Source organism: Lutjanus erythropterus, chromosome 3 (genome assembly GCF_056507025.1).
Source record: "Lutjanus erythropterus isolate fLutEry1 chromosome 3, fLutEry1.hap2, whole genome shotgun sequence".
NCBI classification, from domain to species: domain Eukaryota; kingdom Metazoa; phylum Chordata; class Actinopteri; order Lutjaniformes; family Lutjanidae; genus Lutjanus; species Lutjanus erythropterus.
In genome coordinates, this window is record NC_139319.1 from 17,238,715 (window position 1) to 17,262,495 (window position 23,781).

Genomic DNA, 23,781 nt, shown 5'->3' on the forward strand with positions numbered 1-23,781 from the left:
GCTGTGGTTAAAATCTGAAAAGGTTTAGTGACAGAAAACACTTGGTCAGAATTGGAGAGAATCACGGTTTAGGTTGCAATGATCACTCTCGCGAGATCTTTCGCGGGTCTGGAGGTCCCTTCTAGACAAGACCGTGACGTGGCTTCTCGGCCAAGCTCTTCCCGGTTGTTGCGCCAGGCTCATCGGCACTGGGCTCAGCCATTCGCCGGAGATACCTGTGCCACGAAATCAAGAGATAACCTGTACTAACGAACAAAGAGCCGAGCGGTTTGTCGGTTTGTGTGTTTTAAAAGAGGTAGCCGGTTGAATCAGCCGCTGACTGCTGCCAGCCATGGAGACGTATGGCAACTCAAACAAGAAACAGAAGCTAAGCAACGCTGCCGAAAGCTGGGTGAGTTTTCTTTTGCCAAGTTGTGTTAGCTTATTCAACACATCGATTAATCACGCCTGTGTCCATCTCCACTAACTAATCAACTACTACTGAGCTAACAGGCTAACTGGTCAGGCAGCTAGGTTATTAGCTTGCATAACATTACACTGCTATACAGTAATGCTAGCTGTACATTTAATGCCTTGGTTGCTAGCAGGCAGCGCCGTGACTGAAAGAGTGGCTAATCAGTTAACTGCGAATGGAAGGACGTAAGCTGTGGTTCATGTACTTGCAGCTGGGATAATGTTATCCTTCATGGTTCCAGCATCAGTGTCAGCAACATACAAGCAACAACCAACAACCACTGAATGACCCCTCTCATCCATATTACTGTCTTTCAAGGGCAAACTCACTGGATCTTGTACATTAATCACATTATTTTTGTGCAGTATGCATCCATATTAATGCAATGACACTTATTCCAGTGTAATAATTATTGTTAGTCTTCTCCATTAATTGGACCCATACTTCTGCAACAATTCTTGTGCAGTAATGCAAAAACTATTGCAATAGTGCAAAATTCACTGTATTTAGTTATTTCACTTAATCTATTTTGCTGGTTTTATTCTAGTATTTCATATTACTTTAGCTATCATTCCACTTTTCTCAGTATTCTACGTTTTATCCATTATTTGACTGTTTATATTTGCCTACAGAGGATGTTTATGTTCTTGTGTGTTTGTTTCTTCTTTTTATTGCACTGATTAGGAGCAGCACTCCTAAGTTTGTTGTATTCTGTGCAATGACAAAAAGGTAACTTACTACTGCATGAACAAATGTGTTTGTGGTTAATGAATAAAACACACTGTAATTATAATCCTGAGCTGCAGTATTTACAGTTATCAAGGATAAAAATGTAACATTCATACATTGTGTCCCACCAACACACATCAATAACAGCAGAGAAACACACAATTGTACAGAGCCAATACAATTAGCTGATCAATCACTTAATCTACCACAATTTTGTTAATTATGTTCTGCATTTTTTAAATGGAAAAAGGACAGAATTCTCAAATTTTAGGATGTGAAGCTTCATCATAGTCATATGTAATGATAAATGTTCTATTACATTTTATAAACAGAGTGGGCAATTGAGAAAATAATCATTATGTCAGCAGATAATCAAAATTGTTGATACTTTCAGATCTACACACGTTTCAAGCTTCTTCACAATGTAGAACAACCTAGATCAACTTAGGTGTATAGGCTTAATCTGTTCTATTGTCCTGTTGTGCTATTTATCCATCTAGATCGTCTTGCTGAATTTTGGAGATATCGGCAGTAGAGAAGTCTGCATTCCATATAATGGAACTTGATGGCACTCGGCTTGTGGTGCTCAAAGCACAAAAAATACATTTGAAAAACACCAGTGTCTCTTTTCTGGAAACCATGACCAGGTTACTCAGGATAATCAACAGACCTAGTGGTGAGTGGTTTAATGTAGGAACTATTTTCTTTCTACCGCATGCCAACTGTATTACTGGCAGAGGGAAGTATACATCTTTTTATGGACAGGCTCTTGCTCATGACAGTGCGAGATGTAAACATTAATGGCATCCTCTGCTGAGCTGTAATCTCTTTCGTGAGTAGAGTCATGCTTCTGTCTGTGCAATAATGGGGTTGGCAGGTGTAGTTTGGTAGAAAGAAAACAGTTCCTCCATGAAACTGCTCACAGCAGTCTTTGGATTACTGTATCTTGAAGAACCAGGTCATGATTTCTTGGAAGAGACATTGCCGTTGAATTTTCTAGATGTATTTGTGTTAACCCTAACCCTAACACCACAAGCTGAGTGCCATCTCAGCTCTATTGCATTCGAGAGGAAGTATACCTCTCTATGGCGGATATCTAGATTGATAAATAGCACTACAGGCCAGACAAAAAATATGCATTTTCAGTATGGGGTGGAACTGTCCCTTTAACCTCCTATCTTTTCATTTAGATTTTTTTATAAACTTGTATAATTGGTTTTTAAGTGGCTGAATTGACTGTAAATTTATGTCATTTCAGGGAATGCAACGTGCAACTAATGTCACCTATCAAGCTCATCATGTCAGCCGAAACAAGCGTGGGCAGGTTGTGGGCACAAGAGGAGGGTTCAGGGGATGCACCGTTTGGCTGAGTGGTAGGTTATGAATCTCAACAACTTTGATTTACACAATTAAAGTTCAAGGTGTCCCCTCTGCACCTGTGTATCATCTTAAAGCTGTTTCATATTGCTGTTATTTTCTTCTGTGCCAAGGTTTGTCCGGTGCAGGGAAGACCACAGTGAGCATGGCTCTAGAGGAGTACCTGGTGTGTCACGGTATCCCCTGCTACACACTAGACGGGGACAACATCCGTCAGGGGCTGAATAAAAACCTTGGTTTCAGCCCAGAGGACCGTGAAGAGAACATCAGACGCATTGCTGAGGTGGCCCGACTTTTTGCTGATGCTGGGCTAGTCTGCATCGCCAGCTTCATCTCCCCCTACAGCAGAGTGAGTGACTCTCCAAAGAAAGCATCAGCTGTTTCATGAGAGAAATGGATGACAACAGGGTTATATCTAGCTGTGCCTCACTGATACTGTAGTAAATTTGTCTTTTCTTTTGTTATACAATATTTATTGAACCATATTTATAGAAACTGTGGCCCTTATGTGAACAGTTTGTTCTAGGCTGAAAGGAAATCGGCTTTACAGCATTGTAAATTTAACATCCATTTTTGGATTACTTGTAGATTTTGGGTTGAGAATGATGACGCTACTGATCGTGTCAGTGCATCATTATCCTGCTGAGACCGATGATGTCACTTCCTGCAATGGATTTGGAGGCTGTGATGTAGCATGATAAAGTTGAGCTTTTTAAGGAAGAATTTTACATGTTCAGTCCTGGAATTTTTAAAATACTGGGCTTACTATTTTGAGTTGTTTTAATATAGTGAATTTATCAATGTTAAATTTTGAGTTTAAAAAAACCCTAATGAAAATAAGATTAAGTAAACATACTATAGCTGTAAATTGTTTTCAAATTAGAATGGGGTCTGGTTCATGACACACTGTGTCTTTGTGTTTTCTTTTTGCTTTTGCTCATACTGTCTGTTACTGAAAGCCAGTTCTGAGCTGCGCTTGCTGCAATAGGAGCTAAAGTACTGCACACTGCGGTGAATGGTGTCCGTTTTTTGTTTGGTAAAAACCAAACCTGATTAGCCTTGAAGGCGTTATCTTTCACTAACTTTATGGCTTAATCCTGTAATCCCTGATGGTCTGTTTGGTTGTTATTCATCAGGATCGCCTCAATGCCAGGAAAATCCATGAGGCTGCAGGACTGCCTTTCTTTGAGGTGTTTGTGGACGCTCCGCTGGATGTCTGCGAGCAGCGGGACGTGAAAGGGCTGTACAAGAGAGCCAGAGCAGGGGAGATAAGAGGTGGAGTAAAGTTTAATACTGTTTATGTGCAGCGCATCAGCAGAGATTTCCACAAGCACCGGCTGCTGGCCAAACAGCCGACTACTCATTTATGTCCAGACGGATACTTTATTGTATTGCTTTTTGATTCTAATTAAATGTTTTTTATGAATAAGCTGTCATCCAGTATGCATACATTTAACGACCAAGAGCCTTGTCTTTAAAACAATGTGAGCTTGATGAAAGAGAAATGTGCCTGTCTGTTTGTATCAGTCCTGCCCACACATGCTTTATATATGAATGTATGTGTGCAGATACTCAACTGTGAATTGTGTCCATCTGAGTAGAGAGCAGAACGTCCTCTTCAGGACAAATATTAGCAAAATAATTGGTGACAAAACACATTAAGAATTGCATTGATTGCAGAGACGGGGGACATAATTAGATGGGTTACTTTGGTCCACTGAAAGCACTGCATTTTCTGTATACACAACACAGACATTTGTTGACGTAATGAAAGAACAAATAAATGAATTATTCTTATTTACATTGCTGTTTTTACAGCAGAGCCATTTCTAAGATTCATTGCAAACAGTAAAAAAGTAGTCTAAAGTCAAAGTAACAGGTCTGTGTCATATGATCAAAATGTCAGCTGTGCCTCAACCTCACACTGTAATTTTACAGTTTTAAATGTCCTAGAACACTTGTATTTTTTTAACCAGTTATGTGAATGAATGTCAGATGCCCCAAATCATTTTTAAAATGTGAAGTATTTTGTAATTGAACTTCTTCTTGCTGTAATATATATATGATCAAGTATTCATGTTTTTCCACATATGCATTTTATGCATTGTTTACTTTAATTTTTGGTTATGTCATTTAGTAATTTTCTCTTGTGTGTAACAAAGTGAACATTCATTTTTAAATCATACCTGCTTACTGCCCACAATAGCTATTTATAGACTGTGGGCTGAAATGCACAAGAGGGCAAACTTTACACTACAGTAATTTACAATATGTTTACAATCAGGTAGGTAAATTCATTAACATATGCAGTAGTTAAGATGAGTGTATATGGTAAAATTGAGGCATTAGAATGTGCCAGACACCACCAAATGTGTGCTTTCATGGCCAAGATTTTCCCTCAGGGTGCATCCCACTGTCCACCCTACTGGCTACTCTTTTTACACTGTCCGGCTACTGAGTCTGTTATGTGATCAAGACACTCAGAGTTCAGAGAGGTAAAAATTCTCTTATTCCAGCTTTGGGAAACACTAATCTATACACACACACACACACACACACACACACACACACACACACACACACACACACACACACACACACACACACACATATTACCATTTAATAGGCAAACAAGTATTAATTGAAGAAAAAAAATGCTCTATTAATCAACTATCAAAATACTCATTAGTTGCAGCCCTACATTTACATTTGCAGGATAGTTAATTCTGCTATTGATTGTCACATGTAAATTACCATAATTCCTCACTTTCTGATATTATAAAGGCTAATCATGAAATTACACAGAAATTACATGACAGTGATGATAATACTGGTGCATCATTGTTGGAGGAAGTGTTTCTTATCAAACTGTAATGCATATTGCAACTCAATTTCCTGAGTTTTGTTTCATTTCTGTAGAGCAGATTAGTCTTAATTAGAGTCTCCCTTCTGTCTCGGATAGTTGTTTTTTTAATGAGATGGAATTCAGTCCTGACCTATCTTTTGAATTTCCTCTTGTATCCCTAAGAAACAGGAAGAATTCTGATTAGTTTAAATCACAGTTTTCTAATCAATGGCTATTTCCTTGCTAGAACTCTGCTAAACGCACTCAGTGTAATTCCTAATTCAAGAGTTTGGACAAAGTAGTTATTAATCATAGCAGCGTGTTTATTGATTGAAGGGTATTTCAAGAGAGAACTTTTTGGAATTTAAAATAGTGTTACAAGTTGCTGTTGTTAAATGATTGTAATAAGATACCTTTTCCATGCAGTTCAATTCAAATCCATTCAATAATGGAAAGAGAATAAGGACAAGCTTTTCACATTAATTAGGAGATGTATATTTTGTATAGAAGATAAAAGCTCAGACTGTGTATTCGATTCTCTTTACTGTCTCAGGTTTCACTGGAATTGACTCAGAGTACGAGAAGCCAGAGGCTCCAGAGCTGGTGCTGAAAACAGACTCGTGCAGCGTGAATGAGTGCATACAACAGCTTGTTGACCTGCTTCAGGAGAGGGTGAGAGGGAGGAATATCTTGCTTTGACATGTTTAAAATAGATGCATCATGTTCAGAATCAGATGCTGCTGCTTTAAAGAATATTTGTGTGAACATTACAGAGACAGCTGGAGGCTTGAGGTGCAGACTTGATACATAAAGCCCCTCCGTTAGCCACTAGGGGGCAGTGTGACCTCATATTTGTATGAATGTTGATGCCATTGTATCTACACAGTATTATGTAAATCAGTATTTATTTGGTGAATAGTAAACCTTTACCAAAGTCTTGATTTCGCTGGATGTTTTGTAATTGTTTATTTATAATTGCTAATTTCACATTCTTGCAATTCTGCAGGATATCGTTCCTGTTGATGCGTCTTATGAAGTGAAAGAGCTTTACGTTCAGGAGAATAAACTGGACCTGGCCAAGGCTGATGCAGAGACTCTGCCTGCTGTACAGATTGGGAAGGTGCTTCTTATTTTCCTTTTTCATTTTGATAAATCTAAATAAATAAATGAAGCTAAATAGCAATGGATAGTCTTTTTATATGCTCGAGCAGTTATTTATCTATCCACTGATATATTCACTTATGTCCTTTCCACTGGACTGCATATATGATACATATTTAGTCATTATATAACTTTCTGTGTATGTGACTCCTCAGGTGGACATGCAGTGGGTGCAGGTGCTGGCTGAAGGCTGGGCCACTCCTCTGAATGGCTTTATGAGAGAGAGAGAGTATCTGCAGTGTCTTCATTTTGACTGCCTGCTGGATGGTAAGTTGTTTATGTTTTTAAGAATAAGAATTTTAAGATTTCAAAGGGGAAAAAAAAAACAGTGTTGCTATACTCGAGAAAGGGCACTAGATGGGGATGAGTGCTCATAAAATGGATTACTCAGAAATATCCAGGGTTCCTACACAATATGGAAAAGTAGGGACTTTGATGTGAGTAATACTCAGGTCTGGGCAAGTTTAGAAAAACTAAAAAGAATATGGAAAACATATTTGTGTGTTCCAGACTATTGCTCCTATTCTGTTTATAAAATTCAGAATTTCTAAAAATAAGTTCATCATGCAAGCTGAGTGTTATGTGTGGCATCTGGAGCAGGCAGCCAGCACAGCCAAAACGTTTACCACGTGATGTTGAAAGCAATGCAAGAAGCTGACTGAACACACACTCCTACACAGAGCTGCCTGTACATCACAGCCTGCAACACAGTTCTGGCCCAAGTGCTTTATATCTGCACCAAAACCAGACATCTGTGATCAAATTAGTTTGAAAGAATGTACCTTTGATTTGTATTTTTAAATTGAATCACAAATAACCAAAATATTAATCTTGTTTGAACATTTAGGAGAGATGTAGTCATCAGAGAAGAAGACACATTATATCCTCGACCTAGTGAAACCATACCTCTCTAGCTGCATTTGTTGTCACTTCCAAGGACAAAGTGAGCAAACAAGGCTGCACATTTGCCATGAAGATGAAATGATTTAACTTTTTTTCCAACTCATTTTCAGTTCGTATTCATAAGCATTAATATACACGTGTAAGCGTGACAGTGGAATGTCAAACATATAAAGCCTGGTTGGCCAAGGACTCCAAATGATAAAAGCTAAATGTCAAATATGGTTTGAAAAATCTACCGAGAAGTCTGGAAAAGTAGGGAGTTTGGATGTGGAAAATAGTGTTGGAACCCTGAACAGCAGGCTTTCTGTCAGGACATCAGGACACATTTCTCACAACCTGCCTGTTATACTTGTCATCAGTGCATATACATTAAACTAAGCTCTCACTTAATGTGTTCTCTTTGGTTTACCTGTTAGTTCCTAGCCACAGGGTTAATTCCTAGGTGTGTAACATTTGACACTTCTCTGTTTTGTGCTGTTTTTGTCAATTGAACCTCAAATGCACTTTTCTCTTACTTTCCTCTAATAAAAACCGAGCACTCTTGATTAAATTGAGCATTAAATTAAATTATCAAATGCTCCCCACCTGTGTCCCTGTAAACCTGAATGCATATTTTGCACTGTTGGATATGTTGAGTGGCTTAACCGAGTTGTACTTACTGAGAAAGTGCTACATTATCAGTGATGCACAGCTTGGCTAGGTGGTGGAGTAAAACATCGATATAATCAGGAATTAAGTTGATTTAGATTCAGAATTTTAAGATTGACAAAGTTGTATATCATGTTGATGAAGTAAATCCATTTGCACCCAATTCTCAGGAATGCCTTGGTTTCTTTTGGCACCTTCTAGAAAACAAATATCATGTTGAGTGTAGAGCCTCTTGGTGTAATTACAGCAATTTCTCATGTATTGTTTGAAATTCCAAGAAAAAGTCAATTTATTTTTATTGCCCATACGACCACTCAAACCTCAGTTGTGTGTTGTCACGCCAAATATTTTGTTACGTACACACAGCAAAATGAAGAATACATAAAATAAATTGAAAGTTAACTTAAGCTGTATTTCATTTTCAGATCTTGACAGGTATATATTACAACCACTGTCCTCACTGAAGGATAAAACATCAGATTGTTACAATGTCGAACAAAATCCCCGATGATTTAAGGTCTTTACCCTGAAGGACAGCGTGCCTGAGAAACTGGGCTGTCTGGACAAAGATGGAGGCAAAAATATATATTGATGTAAAAAGTCTTGATTCTGCTTTTCCCGTTTGTCTGGAGGGAAAGGGTCACAGAGGAAGAGGCTTCTGTATTGATTGACACCGCACACCGCCATTTGTCCATTTTCACTTCCTTCCAGGGATCTGACAGTGAAAGCATCACAGTGAAAGAATTGATCGCCTACACTTTAACACTAAAATTGGTTGGGAGGCAGAAAACGGCATGTTTGACTAATCAAATACCCTGCAAAAATAAACAGAAACCCAAATTCAAGTTTGTGTCTCTGTCTCGCTTGGACATTTGGCAGTCTTGTGTGTGTGTGTGTGTTTTATTGGAACCAGCTGCTCTACACTGTGACAGAGGGGACGAGAAGAGGGTCCACGGGGGGAGGTTGGGGAAAGCAACAGTCAGCGTCCCCTCCTGTTTCCACTGCATTTGATCTGATGTGATGTGAAAAGCGTGCCGGTCCAAACGTTTTCATCAACCTGGACGGTGAAACACAGCCGCCAACAGAACGCTGTCACTACACAGCTCCAAATCATAAAATGAGAAAGGGTCAAGATCCAGCTTAGCTTAAGAGGGGATTTTCCTCCACAAGCTTCTTAAATTGCAACCTTGAAGTCTCACTGTAGCCTGTGGTTTAGCTCTATAGTCCACATTTAGCCTGAAGGGGTACAGAATGGAAACTTAATTAGAATGGTTGAGCTGTTTTGTTAATACGTAACCTTTTGAACATTTTAACCTGCCTTTTGTAGCATGTCTGGTCTCAGCGTGCCAGTGCTTCGTATTGGGATCCATTACATTGTTTCTCTTGGATTGTTATCTGATATTAAAGGTGCTCTATGGAGTTTACTTGTAAACAAACAAAAGTTATGTTTATATCAAGTGTTAAACATTAAAACACACTGGATCCTAGCCTGGCATCGCCTAATTCATAAATGCAAATTAGTCTGGAAACTCTCAGTTCGTTTTCATTTTCCAAGGGGCGTCATCAATCAGTGCAGACCACAAAGCATCTGCCAATTGGACAGACTGCAACAAATTAGAGCAACGAAACATGACCAACAACCAATCAGAGCAATGAATGTGTGACATAGTGCTGATTGACCCATGCAGTCTGGGGCAATAGTGGTCTGTTTTCAAGCAGGAAATAAAATGGCGGCCTGGTCACAAACCCTCTCAAGTTACAGTTTAACAGTAACTAAAATGTGTTTCTCAAAACTATTGAGGTGAGAAAAAGGCAATGCATTAACAGAATCTTGATTCATGTTTGATTGTCACTGCTTAGTTTGACAGTTTTATCTGAGTTTTTGTTAGCCTTGTGCATTGCGACTTTTCAAATCTGGGGCACATTCATTCTGAAAATGGCGTGTGCTGTTTTGCTATGGTTTCTCGGGTTAAACGACATCTCAGCGGTGTGTACATAAACACAGCCGTATTTTTAAAAAAGCGTTGCAGAGCAGTGCGCTTGTGTACACGACAGGGTGTTCAGTGCACGGACAGGTCTTTTAACATAAACATTTTGCTGTGTTTTGTCTTGGCTAAACATAGCCCTGGACCAGTGACACTCCTCTGTCAGTCATGGTATCAAACGTGCCCCATATTAAATAAACGGTCGTGATCCAGGACGGGTGGAAATCTGTCTGAACGCGAGTGTGGCCAACGTGTCCGTCAGAGCAAATGAAACATGAGCTTGCAGATTTGTCTGGTTCATAGGCTAATTGTGGCCGTCCTTGAGGTGTAAGTGAGGTGTATAGAATATTTACTGGCATGTTTGCTAGCTGTCATCTTCTTTGCTGTTTCCTTATTTCTTGGTGTGTTGCAACCATCAACCCCTGATCAGTGGAAGAGCTTGAAAATGCTGGTATAAACATAGTGGGAGGCTACTCCCAAAAATATTGCTCCATGGTGCTACTAGTGGGCATAAACTTCACAGGGTGTCCTTTAATATAGCTTGGACTGGAGAAACAAGTTTCTTGACAGAAATTTATTGGCGACAAGGATTAATACCAGTCAGTATCAGACATTTTTCAAGCAAAAATGGCAAATTTTAACTCCTTAAAAGAGAAGATTTTATGCTCTTTTTGGTCATGCTTATGGTAAATGGTACAGAGATTGTATTTATATAACCTGATATGTCTGAACTATATGTGAATATCTTAAGGTTCTGGACTGTTTGTCAGACAAAACAAGCAATTTAATATGTCAAATAATGATTAACCATTTTCTGACATTTTCAGATAACAGTGGTATAAAAACAAATGACCAGCCGATTACTTGATAAATAATACAGTATCTAATTGCAGCCCCAGTGTAACTGCTTTCTGCATAAATATTTATTTTCCCCCCTGAAAAATGTTTTTTTTTCCACTGCTCTAGGTGGCGTTATCAACCTGTCAGTGCCTGTGGTGCTGCCGGTCTCTACTGCAGATAAAGAGCGTTTAGATGGCGTGACGGCCATGGCCTTGGTCTACGAGGGCAGACGAGTGGCCATCCTGCGCAACCCCGAATTTTACGAACACCGCAAAGAAGAGCGATGTGCTCGCCAGTGGGGCACCACCTGCAAGGACCACCCCTACATCAAGGTAAAGTTTTCTTTCTCTGACAACTATGTTTACAATATAGGTCAATATGTTGAAAATGCAGAAGAGAAAAAATCTGGAGCTCAACCTTGGAGAAAGAACTGAGCAGCATCACAGAGCTGCAGACGGTCTGTCTCAGAGTGCTATGTGATAAACACTGTGTATGTGAAAGCAAACTGCCTCCCTGGATTCGGCACTGATAGAACACAGAACCGCTCTGGCCTTTTCACATTGCTTATGGAAAGACTGAATAGGTGGCGGAGTGGAGCTTTTCTCACAGTCTGTCAGGACGCCCAGTGTAATCACTTGATCTTCTTGGTCCACCCTCATTTTGCAGGTGTTATATTTGGATGCTGAGTCTCTCGCTCAGCCTCCACCAAATGCATTTGCGAGTGTACTGCAAAGCTGCGGGATCCCTGCCAGCTTCCACCTTTCCGCTCTCCCAGCCCTTCTCCAAATATACCCGGGAATTGTTTCCATCTGTCTCCTATTGACTGCTGTGGGGCTCAGGTAGACTCTGTGGCGAGATAACGTCCTGAAATGATCCTGCACACCCTGCGGAAAGTGGCATTGGCTTGTAGTTGGGGAAAAAAATGGCACAGACAAAGATAGTTATCAGACTGTCTTTTTATAAACCCACCTGGGTGGACCGGGAGTGTAAAATTTGCTCATCCGGCTAATTTTAAATCCTATTGTTTTCTGGATTAGTGCAGTTGTTTGGCCACTTGTACATTGTCAAATGACAAGACAAAATTAATAGTAACTTAAATGGTATTTCGTGATTTCACTCCCTGGGGTCAGACTTAACTATAAACCTCATTGGCTCAATTTAAAGCCCTATGCTGTTAAAAATTCTCAATGGAGATTAACTTGAACATGACCTTCAGCTGTCTCAATATTTCAGTGCAGTTGGTAGCCATTTTTAAGCTTAGCAGATATCTTTTTTTGTATCACCTTGTTTGTGATTAAATCTGTCTTGGTAATGTGTTTTTAAAATGCAAGAGGCAGCTAGTTTCATGAATTGAAACTAGAACTGGAATTGGAATACTTAGTGCCTCAGAATAGTGTATCTCAAAATAATGACTTAGTATGTCAGCAGCCATCTCCGCAGGAAGTGCCACACCAAAGGGAAGTACATGCCCCACTGCAAGGGACGCACTCTGAGCCTGTAAGCAGTGAACCCATAAGAAATCCACCAAAAGAGAGGCCGATATGGGAGGCCAGAGTCAGGTGGCCAAAAACCAGTAACAAAGAGGCATGGAGATGCTTTGAGCACAATTTACACCCGATCCCCCAGAACTCGCCAAAGGGAAGCATAACCTTCATACTCAACCACTTTAGGAACATCATTTATGAAGAAGGCAAGCATAGGTTTGGGGAAATGCCCAAAAACAGAATCACCCCCAAACAGAAAGGAAAGAGAGAGAGAACGAAATCCTTAGGTTGGTGAAGGAAAGACGACTTCTCCGGAAAGCATGGGAGAAAGCGAAGTAGGGTCTCAAAGCTCTCTGGGATCAGCTGAAATCCAGACTCCGGGACCCCTTCAAATTCGCCCGAGATCTGCTCAATGAGAAGAAGTCTGGGAGGCTTGAGGCCATGTCACAGGAACAGGAGAATCACATCAGGGAGGAACTTGCAACAGCAACAGGACACTATCTATCTATCAGCATGGAGAAGAGCTTTAACCACCTTCATCCCAAAAGAGAAAGATTCCTGAAACATCACTCAGTTTTGAGGCATTGCCCTACTTAACATGGAAGGGAAGATTTTCTTTATGATAATGGCTAGACACATGACCAGCTACCTTCTGGCTAATAACAACATTGACACTCGCTGTCAGAAGGCAGGGGTCTGAGGCTTTCCTTGCTGCGTCAAACGCTCTGCCATGATCTGGGAACAAAGCTAGACAGCCAAACGAAAGAAGCTTGATCTCCACGTCGTTTTGTTTGACATGGAAAACGGTTAAGGATCTGTCCCATACCATCACCTTCACACTCAACTTTTTCTTCATGCCTGTACCTGTATCATAAACCTGGTCTCTGTATACTTCAGTAACTTCTATGCTTTCTACACAACTCAAGAAGTCACAACTGATTGGCAGCAGCTCAAGAATAGCATAGTGATGTGTTGTTCAATCTCACCCGTCCTGTTAATAGCAGCCTTCAAAATCATCCTCATCGGTGCAAGACAGATGATCCATGGATAGAGATCTGAATCAGTACAGTGTCCTTCAGTCCTCAGAAGCTACAGGGATGATGCCTGGGGAGACTATACACTGCTGACCTCGCAGATAAACACATGGCTCACTCTGGGCCAGCTGGCACTGGTGGAGGTGTGACAGACAAAAAGGCCTTGCCGGTTATGAACACCTATGCTTCCATCTTAAATTAATGTCTTACTTTCTTGAAATAATGACTTAGTATGTCAAAATAATGTCTTAATATCTCAAAATAATGACTTACTGTCTCAAAATATTGATTAGTATCTCAAAATGTTGACTTAGAATAATGTCTTAATATCTCAAAATAATGTCTTCGTATCTCAAAATATTGATGTGGTATCTCAAACTTATGAGTTAGTATCAAAATAATGTTTTTGTATCACAAAATAGAAACTTTCTCAAAATATTGATATAGTATTTAATTTGTTTCAAGAAGATTTCTTATATAATTACTTACACAATCTTTTTTTCCATCACAGAGAAGCAAAGGTGCAAGACAAAATTAACAGTAACCTACATTGTATATCGTGATGTTACTCCCTGGGGTCAGACTTACTGTAAGACTCATTGCCTCTTTTTAAAGCTCTATGTTGCTAAAAATCTGGATGCAGATTAACTTGAACACGAGCCCAGAGCTGTCTCAATATTTTAGCGCCGTTGGTAGCCATTTTAACCTCAGCAAAAATCTTTTTTGTCTCACCTTGTTTGTGATTAAGTCTGGCTTGGTAATGTGTTTAAAGTTGCAAGAGGCTGCCAGTTTCATAAATTGGCACCATGACTCTCCAGTGTCAACACCTGATGGTCCAGCGCTGGATTTAAACACACGCTGAGTGCTCTGTATTCCCACAACTGTCATTCTTTATCCACTCTTACCCTGTCACAGCTGACCGTGTGTGTTCAGCTTGCTACGATTAAGGTGTCACTCATTAAAGAGTGTGTGTACGTATACATAGTGTATGTTTTAACTCCCCATGCCGGAGCCAGTCTGTCAACACGCCTCTGTGCTGGTAGCTGCAACCTTTTTATCCCGCTCCCTCTCCAACCAAAACTGACCTGCTCCATATTGCATATAGTTAATCCACTGCTTCCTGTTTACCTGTCCGTCAGTCAAACAGGAGCCCCCCTTCATCGGAAACTATGGTGTAGGGGCTGTTTATTTGGGTAGGGCCCTTTTCACATGTGAATTCCAGGGTTAAACAGCGCACATGTGTACGTGATATCTCCACGCAGACATATTTTCCACTCACTTATGTGAGGAAAATAAATTGCGATTTGTCAATGCTGTTGATCTCTCCAAAGAATAAGACTGTTAAGCATCTTTCATGACTTTTCTCAGGCCAGCAGTGGACAGGTTGGATCACTTAGAGTGTGGAAGACAAATCACGATACCATCATGAAAACTTTGTATGACAGAGCCAAGTGGTTATTGATCACGTTAGTTTCTGTTTTTTTTTTTTATGTACTGTATAGTTTGCTCGATCAAACTGAAATCAATATGTTTGTGAAGTATGGATATCAAGGAATGTTTTGGTATTTTTTCAACATGATAAATTACATGTCAGTGAAATGAGTGATATCTTTTTTTATCAACTCCCAGATCAGCTTCTTGTGATGCCTACAAATGTATGGTTTCATTTGTGGCTCTTTTTGTTTCGAGTTCTCTCTGTCTCAATGCTGGAGTCATGTTTCTTTTATTACCAAGCCTGTAGAGAATTGTCACTTTGTATCACATTAACATCGCACAGGCCAGTGTTTTCAGTAACTCTAGCTACGGCCTCATAAATGCCACAAGAGGCAGGCGAGGCAGAGATATTGCCTGAAACAATAGCAGCCTTTGCCTGGATCCTGAGCACTTCTGTGACATTGTTGGAATCTCTTGAGGGGAAAAATTTCTCTCCAATGTGGTCATGAGCTCATCACCAGGTTGTATTGTGGAATACAATCTGATTTTGTCTCCGCTCTGTTATTGAAATTAAGTTGGTGGATGTGGCAGAAGAGTTGTAAGGCCAGAGTTTTGTTGACTGTTTAACGGCGCACAGTGTTTGATTTATGCTGGTGTGCCCCCCCCCCCCCCCCCCCCCCCAACACCCCCCACCCTGTTGTAACTGGGTAATAACTTGTCTGGTTTTATTAGAATTCACGCTGGCCTGGTTCCAGCACAGTGAAGCTTTTATGGACCACAGTGTCTTAAGTCTGGATTATGTTTGAGTTGTGTTCCCTGTCATGATCACTGTGACTCCTATTTCAGATGGTGATGGAAAGCGGGGACTGGCTGGTCGGAGGAGACCTCCAGGTTCTGGACAGGATCCGCTGGAACGACGGACTGGATCAGTACCGACTGACGCCCACTGAGCTCAAACAGAAGTTTAAAGAAATGAACGCGGGTATGGACCAAATTCTGCTGGTGCTTGTTTATTTTCTTGCTATAAAATGGTGCTGAGATCTTGAAGCAGCAACTTTTGGAGAGACAGCAGTGTCCAGGCCTGGAATTTCATCATTTTATGGGCAAGGCCACTTTGCCTGTAGTGTTGTCAAAAGTTTTGCTTTATTTGATGGTCTTTGCACCATTTCAAAATGATGAGAGCATCTCAAAATAATGACTTAGTATCTCAAAATATTGAGTCAGTTTGTCAAAATAAATACACAAGATATTTTCTTACTATCTCAAAATAATGACTTATTGTCTTATATTAATGAGAAATGTTCTCAAAATATTGACATAATATCTAACTCTTTATTTTGAGAAAGTTTTTTTATATAATGCCATACAGGATGTTCTTTTTCTCGTCACATTGGAGGACATTGGTTTCCATAGAGAGAGACAGTGCATGGACAACAGCGCAATAAAAATACACATGTCCAAGTTTCATAGAGGAGATGAGCATTTATAACACAGATCCAGCTGTTTGAGACTACAGTCTGCAGCCTAAACCACTGCATTATGAATAACATTATGCTTCATGATCAAAGAAAGTTTATATCATGTCGACACTTCTGTCCATATTCACACGCTCCCTTTCTCACACTCATCCACACAAGTATTTTCTCGCTCTGTGCTGCAAGTGTGCGTCACACTTAAACAGCCTGGTGGTTTTCCAGCAGTTCATACCAGTATCCAGATCTAACCCACCACTGCTTATGTGCGCAGCGTTTCCCTTGATGTTGCTCAACAAAAGCATATTGACAGGAAAGAGGCAGATGAAAAAACTGTGAAATCAGCTGGGGCAGTGTGGACAGGCTGCTGTGGCTGTAGGGCACACAATGTTTTGAAGGGCATAAGACCAGACTGAGGGGGCACGGCATGGATTTTCTTCCCTGGAAATGTCACAATATTTATAAACTCTTACCTTTTTTTTCTTCAAAAGAAGAGGACACACTGTGTAATCCCGTCGCTTCAATACTTTTGTCTTTTGTTTAGTCTCTGTGACAGAATTTAGGGAGTCAGGGTAGGGAAAGCTCTGGTGTGATTCAGTCCTTCACTGTATGTGGTTTCAGTGGTTGGGCACTTAGCTGCTTGATTATCCTTGGGTACACTGTGGCCTTTTGTTTGTTTTGTACAGATGTGTTCAGATGTGTTTGGTCCCAGTTTAACAAATCCTCTCTCTTTCTCTCTATTTAGATGCTGTATTTGCCTTCCAGCTCCGCAACCCGGTCCACAACGGCCATGCTCTCCTGATGCAGGACACCCACAAGCGTCTCATCGAGCGAGGGTACCGCCGGCCTGTTCTGCTGCTGCACCCACTCGGAGGTTGGACCAAGGATGATGACGTGCCGCTGCCCTGGAGAATGAAGCAGCACGCCGCTGTGCTAGAGGAGGGTGTCCTGAATCCAGACTCTACCATCGTAGCTATCTTTCCTTCACCCATGATGTATGCCGGGCCAACTGAGGTGATGATTATGAAGAATGTTGTATTTGTGGTTACATGCTTGAGCCTTTTTTTTTTTTCTTAATACCATAATGTTTTCCTCAAAACTGACATGGAACAAAAAAATGAGACTGCAGCACAGAGTAATGACAACAGATGCTGTCACATATTTGGTGTCGGCAAATTTTTGAGGGTGAAAAATTGCAGGAAAGGGGATTTACAATTGTCTTGAGACGCTCTGTTTAGTGTTTCCATGCCATGCACAAACCACCTCGTGTGACTGAGCGTAGCTGTGTAGCTGGGAATCTTTTAATCATTCACTTATGATAATGGGAAAACTACGGTGCAAATTATTGAGAGCAGATTGGAGGCTGGTGGATGTCAGGCAGAGAATTTATTCCGTTTGTAATTCTGATTTCTAATTCTGGGAGGTTTAGAGAGCCAGGCTGAGCTCTAGCATTCAGTATCATTGTTCTGACCTTGTTTACCCTTTAATAATAACATATACCCTTGTTTTGCCTGCCACTCAAACTCAAATGCAAGATTGTCTTGGCAGGATGTTCTTAAGTAATACAATGTTTTATGAGCCTAATCTGAAAACCCTAGATTTAGCAATTATTGCTAATGATACACAGAAAAGGAGCCTCAGTGCTTATGGTGAATTGAAATTCACAAAGGGTAATAGGTGTAACTGGCTTTATGTAAGATTTCAGCTAATCTTATGTACCCTACACTGTTTTAGACAATGTTTTGAATTGTAGTGAGATATCGTCGCACCCACAGAAAGCATTTTTCAAGTATTGTTTAAGGTAAACACAATCAAGATCAGCAAACTTTATATATCAAAGACTAACAGAGCATCATGATTCCTCAGCACATCGCATAAGCTGCCCAGTCTATGCACCAACTACAGCAAATACAATGGACTGTTGGCTGAGCACAAACAAAACAAAAACAAAGCAACATGGGAAAAGTTTTATTACCACAAACTATTTTTTACAGCCTGTATAAAGGGGTCTCTGCTGCTCTGAAACTTCCTCCTGATCCCCTCTCCTCTCATATCTGCCACACACGCTACAGCTATTAGTCTTTATGTCTACAATAAATGTCAGTGTGATGTATATTCACAACACACTTGAATAAGAGAGGGATAATGTCGATTTAATGTCTCACTGGATGAAAATGTTCTTTTCAAGAGAGACTTGGGTTGGTATGAAAAGTATATGGTAGTATAGCATATACCACCATATTGGTTGCAGAGGGGTTGCAGGTAGGCATGCAACCCCACTGCATGTCTGTGACTTGTTACTGATTGTAGCAAAAGCAAGAATTTAGGGACTATGAATTGAGATGAGCATACTCTATGCATGACTGTGTGAATACTAAACAACAACTACGACAACTGTGTGTTCACAGTAATACAGGGTAAGCTACCTGGGCTAGCCAGTTAGCTTATCACTTGGCAAGGCACATTCTCAAAGGCTAATTACTAAGACAAGTCTTTACAGACATTTCAGTGGTCCAATGTATGTTTCTCTGGTCTTTCTTCCTCGTTCACAGGTTCAGTGGCATTGCAGAGCACGAATGGTAGCCGGAGCCAACTTCTACATTGTGGGCCGTGACCCTGCAGGCATGCCCCATCCTGACACAGGAAAGGACCTGTATGAACCCACTCATGGGGCCAAAGTCCTCACCATGGCTCCAGGCCTCATCACCCTGGAAATCGTACCCTTCAAAGTCGCTGCTTACAATAAGGTCAAAAGAGCGATGGACTTTTACGATCCCAAAAAGTGAGTACTTGTTTTTGGTACAATTTTATTTTTTAAAGCTTGTATCTTGTTACAGAAATAGTTTGAGTCAAAGCAGCAGTGCTCAGTCATATTAAATTAAATAGCTTATTTGTAGATTTAGTCCAGAGTAATTCCTCTCATTTACCCCAATTAGAACCAGCAGCCTAAACAGAAATTACCTTCTCTAAATTAATTACTCATTAGGCTTGTCTTTTTCTTTCTCTGTCTTTCTATCTACACAGAAATGCCAAGCCAAGAATAACAGGAATTGTTTTTCTTTGTTATCCAGTTAAAAGGTTTTGTGGATTAGTGTGAGCTTTGTAGTTCCTCAGAAATTACAAAGGCCTGTTATTAATTACAGTCCGTGTACGGACCCTGCACATGATGACTAACAAAAATCATGCAATCTCACTAACTCTCATCCGGATTTGAGTCTCCATCATCAGGTTATGCAACTTTAGCTGAGTTTGGCCAGGAATGTTAAAACTAAATATGGTCAGATTAATCATAAGATTTGCTTTGTTTTCCATGATGCATATTTATGACGCTGAGTCCAAAGCAATTTGTTGATCAGGAACATGAAGTACTTTTAAGTGCAGCTAAAAATAGTACGTTTGAAATTATGACCAAAAATTTGTTTAGCCTTCCATGAATTTAAAATTATGAAATGACTTGTTAAAAAAAAAAACAGTTTCATGTTCTGAGTTAAAAACATTTTAATCTGTTTGTTGAATGCCACCTTTTTCTACACTGGGATAAAAAGTTCATTTATCATTTATGAAAGGTGGTTGGGATGATTAAGACTTTTTAATGGGGTTACAATCTGTGACAATACAAAACTGTCAGTCTAAATTATTCACTGATTTAGAGACGAAACAGTGAAACAATTTGTTGTCATAAGTCTTAAAGGTCCAGTGAATGAGATTTATGGGCATTTATTGGTAGAATACGCAAGAAATGGAATATAAAATTCACAAGTATGTTTTTTCATTAGTGTATAATGACCTGAAAATAAGAATTGTTGTGTTTTTGGTACCTTAGAATCAGCTGTAAATGTCTACAGAGGGTGCGCACAAATGTGTTTTGGCACTAGCTAACTTAACTAGCTAACATTCCCTTGGATGCAGCAACACTGAATGGTTCATTTTTGAAACAAAAATGTGATGTGGAAGACAACCCTGGTTGTTTTAAATTCAAAACTTTTATTTGTCCATAAACAAGCAAATGTGTAGTAAAATGCAGTGCGATGTACTCATTAAGACTAGTGTGAAAAATAAGAATGAAGAAATTCACAAAAATAACAAAAAAAGACATAATGGATTAAAATTCAAAGAAGAATTCATAAATATATGCAAATTTTACATGTACGTATGTCACAATTGTACGCAAACTATACAGTAACATTTTGTACAGGCTTGAGTGCAAATACAATGTATATGCAAGTATATATTCTTTGTGGTTGCCTCAAAACATGGAAGATCACTTCCTTGGCCTTCAATGAACTTTTTAAACACATTTCAGAATGTCATGTAAAATCACTCCCCACAGCTGGAGAGCAAATTCAAGATGGTAACTGGATTTCCAAAGTCTGTAGTCGTCACTCACTTAGATTTATGGCATTCCTTTCTCTCATGCACGCTGACAGCATCTTGCCAAATTTCAGGAGGAATATGGATGCTTATCCTAATCACCAGCAAAACCCCGCGGTCTTCCTCTAAAGCATAATGGCTCAGATCACAAGCAAGCTGTTTCTAATTTGACACTGTATAAAAATGTTCTCGGAAGAATGTGCCTGGAGCTCTTTTACCTCACGCCATGTGAACTGTTTGGTCTTCTTCACACTTTCTCATTGTTGGAGTAATGTGACGTCCTCTGTCATGTAATAACAATTAGACAGTGTGCTTCATAAAGAGCCAAACTTTGACTCTTTCTGAATGTTCTATAAAATAAGTGTACATGTTTGCTAATAAGATGTTCAAAACGGTCTTGATTACCCCTGACAGTAATAAAGATGTGATGAGCTTGTGCCAGAACTCCACTCAACACCGGTCTTACATGAAGGCTGTCTTTGGCTGCTCGCTTCAAACAAAGTTGTTCGTATCTATTCTGACCGAGGTGAACTTAATGTGCAGTGAGAAGCTGTCACTCACAGACAGAGGATGGAGACATGAGAATGTTTGAAAGGTACAATCTGCAATCTGATTATCGGACAGAAGCTTCCTGACAGTATTTAATTTGAAGCATGTCAGAGACACATTCCTTCATGCAGACAGACGGTTTGATGGTGGGGATGTTTGACGGTAGCGTACGATACCATGAAGCAGGGATACTCGACTTGATTTGCCCAGGGGCCACTTTTGGAAAGTGAGGCCAGGGGTCAGTTAACAAACAAAGCTTAATAATATTCAGCAGGTAAAATGAATAAACATTAAAAGGCCCATAGCTCATCTTTCTTTGCAATTATTTATTTTCAAGTGAACTGAATTATTAACTCAACTAAGTTATCTTGGTACAAGGATTGACACTTGGCCTATATGACAGATATTTTACTGCATTTAATAACTGCATTTTAGTTGCAAATGCTTCTGTTACATTAGAAAGAGTTCATACATTAAACAAAGCTGGAACCTCTTGCATCATGTTATCACTCAAATGTTGGGATTATTCATAAACATAAACCATATACAAACTGCTCCTACCAGGAACAGAATGAAGAGCATATTTAATCTCTTCTAGTGTGTGTAGGCTAACATGTAACCTCACAAGTAACAGTCAGGGGACCTTTAACATTTGTTAACTGGTATAAACAAAAAATTCACAATGTGAATCAATTTATTTTCATTGCAAATTAGAAAAGGGTTGTTGAAAGACCCGCCACACCAGATTGTAAATTCAGTCGCACTCCCCTAAAGCGGTAATCCAGGTTTTTTAATGTGTTTAAACTAGCGGTCAGTGTTTCATTTTATAAAGTAGTTGCACCAATGTTTGTTTGTTTTTAATGTAGTGATTTAGAGCTTTATAAGAATCAGGCAATGTTGCATCGAATAGCAATTGGTTAGTAGCACTAATTTGCTCGATGTGAGATGTTGTCTTTCACAATGAATTTGGAAATTAATCGTAATAAAGGGATAAAGATGTTTTCATCCATGGGTAGGACATGGCATAAAAATGTTAACTCCAGGTACTGAAGTGGAGCATTTAGAAATAAAAGAACCTAGAATAAATGTGGGCTAATGCATTATAGTAAATGCAGAAATACGTATTAAATTAGTGGCGTTTACATCAGTGTGTGCATTTTGAGAGATTACATTGGAAAAATTAGATGGAAAAGGCAAATTTTAAAAAAGTTGGTAATAACATTTTTATGCTGGCTTGATATGATTATGAAAAAGAGCTAATGTGTTTAATGGGGGTTGGAAACACCTTTTCTGAATAACTTCTGATGGAATACTGAACCACATGACTGATAAGCTGTAGAAGAAGAAATGATAAGTAACATAGCTTATACCACATTCTTGTGACAAAACTACAGATTGTCTCGACTTGTTTATTCAAATTGTACCTAAAGCCTGTGTGTATAGGATAAAAAAAATCCTGACTTTGGCAGCTCCTAGATGTACTAACAACAAAGTTTCTTTGACAGACAGTACTGCATAATAAAAACCCATAAAGTATCTTAAACACAGGCATATAAATTATACATCTGCTTCACACTGAATTTGAAGAATTCATAAATGCTGAAAGTCAGCTGCACTGGCCTCAGTTCACAACCACCATTGCAGTGGCGTGCTGGCGCTTACTGGGTTCTCACAGTATCTCTCCGGCCACAGAGTGATTTTTGAGGAATTACCAATGAATCACAACAGCCAGAAATGTCAGAACAGAACAGTCATCATGTCTCATTTCTTTGCGTAGGATGCAGAGATGTCACGGGCTGATCCGACGTAGGATGTGTGATGTTGTAAGAGCTCCGTTTTGGTTTTGGACTATGAATTGTGTTTGCATAAATGCTAACTGACCTGCTCCTACGCCTCGATGCACTCGGTTCCAAAGCAGCAGGCAGTTATTGTTGGCTCGTATTTCCTGCGCTGCTGATAAGCATCTTTGATACTTGATCTTTGATTTGAAATATGTCTGGTACTCAAAACTCCTTTTCTCTCTTGTTTTTTTTTTTTTTTTGTGTGTGTTTTCAGCCATCAAGATTACGATTTCATCTCAGGCACACGTATGCGCAAGATGGCTCGTGAGGGAGAGAATCCACCTGATGGGTTCATGGCGCCGAAGGCTTGGGCTGTCCTGAAGGAATACTATAAGTCACTGGAGAAAGCCTAAAGGTCTCAGATGAGAATAAAGGAAAACGTGGAAACACACTGGTTTCCACTGATGTTTTAAAATGACGAATGTGGGGACCACTCATCTGCTATCAAAAACCACGCTCTGGCTTCTGTCTGTCACTTGTACACCCAGTCTCAGTTGTTTTTAGGTCTTACCATGTTTGTGTTTTTAACGGTATGTACTTTATGTAACTTAACTTACTCTGACTGTGAAATATAGATGAAGAGGTCACAGGTAAGGGAATGAACTAAAAACAATTTGGTCGCACTTTATTTTACAATACACTTATAAGACGTAA

At 39.7% G+C, this 23,781-nt stretch overlaps 1 protein-coding gene across 1 annotated transcript; it reads left to right on the plus strand.

The window, feature by feature from the left end:
• The first annotated feature begins 108 nt into the window (after positions 1 to 108).
• On the plus strand, positions 109 to 23,722 carry papss1 (3'-phosphoadenosine 5'-phosphosulfate synthase 1). Its single transcript, XM_084715233.1, has 12 exons — positions 109 to 391; positions 2,442 to 2,556; positions 2,674 to 2,909; positions 3,697 to 3,835; positions 5,959 to 6,077; positions 6,412 to 6,525; positions 6,722 to 6,833; positions 11,069 to 11,274; positions 15,741 to 15,876; positions 17,112 to 17,380; positions 18,919 to 19,148; positions 23,342 to 23,722. Exons 1-12 carry the CDS (start codon positions 332 to 334, stop codon positions 23,478 to 23,480), a joined length of 1,875 nt encoding a protein of 624 aa, XP_084571359.1. The 5' UTR covers positions 109 to 331; the 3' UTR covers positions 23,481 to 23,722.
• Positions 23,723 to 23,781: the final 59 nt, after the last annotated feature.